Raw genomic sequence first — 3,721 nt, forward strand, 5'->3', positions numbered from 1 at the left:
CACTGACCGTATAATTGGAGTTCCCCTGGTATGAGTCTGAGTCTAGCTGTGAAATTTTTTTGCATTTCATTCACCATTTTTCTTTCTCTCCCTCCCCTTCCTGTCAACTATTGAATAATAGTGTACATACAATCTAGATGGAAAAACTTTAATAGCAACATTTTATTCATTGTCTCTATCATCATTGTACAATGTCATTTTATTTGTAAATATCTATTTACAATTGCATAAATGTAGTGGTTAACATGGACACATGATCAAAGCATAGGAGTGATAGTTTGCATAAGGAAGGCACTTTTAGATGACAAAAGACATCAACATGGTCCCACGTTTCTTTGTGTTTCATACAGATTTTTTCCTATAGAATCAGAGGTTTGGAAAGGAAGACCTCCTTGTCTTGATTTTGTATTAACGCTTTGGGGTATGGCTGTGAAATAAAGGCACTGGATTCAAATGTTTACGTAATGTTTGCTTCTCTTCAGGGCAATTTCATGCTTATCCGTTTATGGTAAATAACAAGCAGATTAGACCTCTGCACTGGCAACAGCATCACTGCATACGTTTTTAGAGGCTGAATAGCTCCACGTCAGTCAGATGGAGCTCACAGCTGCTCGGTGTCTCCTCTCACCAGCGATTACTCTGAGCAGCAACTTCCAGATCCATGATTCGGGGTAGTCGACCACTTGCGCCGCCTTCCAGATAGCCAGGCTTCACTGCAGGTGTATCTGAGAGCCTCCTCTTGCTCTTATTCAAGTCTAGATAGGAAGATAAATAACTTAATCATTTTTACGAGAGGAGGCAAGCACCACCTACCACGTTAACAGATGGAGAAGAAGAACTGAGTCCAATCTATAGGACTTAAGATTCTCACCTGAGATTGCCAATAACATCTTGCGTCTGGCTCCAAAGGTGGAGACGCCCACTTCCTTCAGATCTTCATCAGACAGAGTGAGGAATGTCTGGTAGTCAATCTGGATGAGTACAGACAGCAGTTGCATCATGATGCTCATTCATAATGCAGAACAGTTTTGGCTGGGGGGACGAGAGTGTGTGAGCTAGTTTGTTTGTGTGTATCTGTGTTCCTCTGCGGAAAGTTCTCCCACGCAGCCAACCCAACTTAATACCAGGGTATTGCAAATGTTTGCACACAGAAAAATGATTCATTGCAAGTCTCGGCATATGTTTACCTCTTGTTGTTCAAACACATCGATGTATTTAATTAGGCCGAGTTGACTAAGCAGCTCAGGCAGGTCGTCTGTCATTTGGGGTGAGGGGCTCCGCTGGCTGCAGGTTGATGCCCTCCTCGATGAGCACACACCTTCAAAGTAGCTGCTGCTGCTCGGGAAGCTCTCCGCTAGACATCAGAGGAAAATGTGACAAAGTGGCAGAGAGTAAGTGGCCCGCTTTGTTTTGTCGAGCTTAAAAAACACACGAGTGAGACTTACAGGGTTTGTCATTTCTGCTCCTATTCACTGAGGGTGCAAATGCAGGGAAGGAGGAGGTGGATGAGGAGAAAGTACACGGCGGTGAGGAAGGGGAGGATGAGGAAGAGGAGGAGGAGGAGGAAGAGACAGGCATAGATGACGATGTGGATGCACGTCTGTCCCTCCAGTTCTCAGAGTTGCTCCCGTTATACACCTTCCCTGTCTGAGCAGTCCATGACTAGAAAGAGACACAGAGACATTGTGAGGATATTAAAAATGAAGTAGTGTTTCTTTGATCTGCAAACAGTTCACATTAGCAGCTTGTACTTCTGTCACTCCCCCTCTTTCATCTCTCCTCTCTTTGTCAGTGCTAGAGGTCATGAAACAAACAGTTACAAGTGATCACAAATTCTCCTGTGTGCAGTAGGTTTCAGTGGACATAATGTGTATAATTCCAAAGATTTAATAAAGAAGGCGATTAATTATGTTTCTAGCTCATTTGCCCCTCTTGACTGACCTGTGATAGCAGCCCTCTCTCACTGGAAATTATTAGTGCAGTGGGCATAGTGTATGCTTCCTCCCAGCTGCCTGGATCTCAGAAGAAAATTGAACACACCAAAGGAATGCCTCTTGCTCTTATTAACCTAAGTGAGTCTGCTTCTCCATCACTGGCTACTGAGCAGTCAGAGAGCAGCTGGTCAGGATACTTTTTGAAGAGAGGGAGATAAACTGAAACAGCTCAGGTAAACTGGTTGCTGAGGAGCTGAGGTGTGTTGACTGAGGCGATAGTATCAGACCCCAGGTAATTGAGCGTACAAATTGGTAGTACTTACCACACAGTGAGATAAATGCCTTAAACTGTTAGAGGGCAATACCAATAAATGAGACTGTGTTGGTGGGAATGCAGTAGGGGTGCTTGTTTTACCGCAATGCAACAAAAAACTGCTTTGGCAATAGAAAGAATTAATAAAAGTTCAGCAAAAGTATAAAATCAAGTCAGTTCAAATTAGAATTAACAATCAACCTGATCCATGGTAAATTGGAAGTTGATTTCATTTTAGTGTGTTAAAGCAGACATTGATTAGTTAGTTGTACCTGATGCTGGCTATTAATGGTGCTCAGATAGGGTTTGTAGCTGCGTCGGCTGATGTTGCGCAACTCTTTGACCGCCTCGGCTGGCATGGACTTGGAGAAACCAAGGCCACTCCAAGTGTCTGTGGGCGTCCGGACCTCTGTGACCACAGGCTTCCTTTGCATGGCTGACAACACATATAAACACACACAGAGGGTAAATATCAACATAAAAGCTGTATAAACAGATTTCTTTGGGCAGTAGCAAGAAACACAACACCGACATATCACCTCATGTGTTAGCAAACATTTGCTGATTTACATGAGCGTATGCAGAGTGATATTAGCATTCATTTTAGATTTGTGCTCCTGGGCACTTGTTAAATGGAAATCCAGTCTTATAGCTGCTAAATGTTTGGTTCAGTTGATCAGCTAGTAACTTTAGTGGTGGGCAGGAAGCATACAATGATGAGAGCAGTGAGAGTTAAATAAAGTTACATAAAACCAAAACAATGAGCTAAAACGACACTGAAATGCTGTCTAGTGCTAAGAGGAACAACAGATTCAAGTGATAATTCTCTGTGAGTTTGTCATTGCGAGAGACACCTTTTACCAATACACGTAGTCAATTTGAACCATTGTTAATTTAAAAATATGGATTATAGCACGTTGATGTAGCTGACCACAGGGCATATAGCCACAGTCCATCCATCATAAAAATGCATTGCAGGTTTTTCATGTCTCCTCTGATATTGTGAATTGGACAAGCTGGGTTCAGGTGTTAAATAATGAATCACAAACCGTGCTTTTTCTTGCCAGCATGTGGCAAACTTAATAAAACTCAAATTGCTGAGACAGATACACACACAGAAATGACAAACAAGTGACCCCGGGCCACTTTTGGCACTGGAACAGGATCCATGTGTGAATGTGTGATAAAAACTGTAACAGCGATCCAAAGAGTGCGGTATCAATAGGATTATAAGTGGTGGGTTGTCATTTGTGTGCATATGTGTGTGTTTGTGTGAGTAAATGTCCCATTCATATATTGGCATATGGGTGTCTTAATGACTGTGAGGCAGATGGCCCATTCAAACTGCTAATTCATAATCCCATAAAGCAACACTGAGGGAATTTAGTACCATTTGGCTGCAGATCTTCCCAGTATCTCTCATTCTGCATGATGGATGAGGTGGTGTTTCCTGTGTGTGTGTGTTGTTTGTGTG

The 3,721-nt window shown here is 42.6% G+C and overlaps 1 protein-coding gene across 1 annotated transcript in view; it reads right to left on the reverse strand.

The window, feature by feature from the left end:
* Positions 1 to 202: 202 nt before the first annotated feature.
* bicc2 (bicaudal C homolog 2) overlaps positions 203 to 3,721 on the reverse strand; it is a 10,760-nt gene continuing 7,241 nt past the window's right edge. The window contains exons 15-19 of the mRNA XM_035669515.1: positions 2,520 to 2,683; positions 1,446 to 1,662; positions 1,188 to 1,354; positions 872 to 971; positions 203 to 755 (exon numbers count right to left, since the gene is read on the reverse strand). Of these exons, the coding sequence (XP_035525408.1) occupies positions 625 to 755; positions 872 to 971; positions 1,188 to 1,354; positions 1,446 to 1,662; positions 2,520 to 2,683 (779 nt within the window). The 3' untranslated portion in view covers positions 203 to 624. The remainder of the gene's footprint in view (positions 756 to 871; positions 972 to 1,187; positions 1,355 to 1,445; positions 1,663 to 2,519; positions 2,684 to 3,721) is intronic.

Source organism: Morone saxatilis, unplaced genomic scaffold (assembly GCF_004916995.1).
Source record: "Morone saxatilis isolate NCDOM2014 unplaced genomic scaffold, NCSU_SB_2.0 Contig22, whole genome shotgun sequence".
In the NCBI taxonomy this organism is placed as follows: domain Eukaryota; kingdom Metazoa; phylum Chordata; class Actinopteri; family Moronidae; genus Morone; species Morone saxatilis.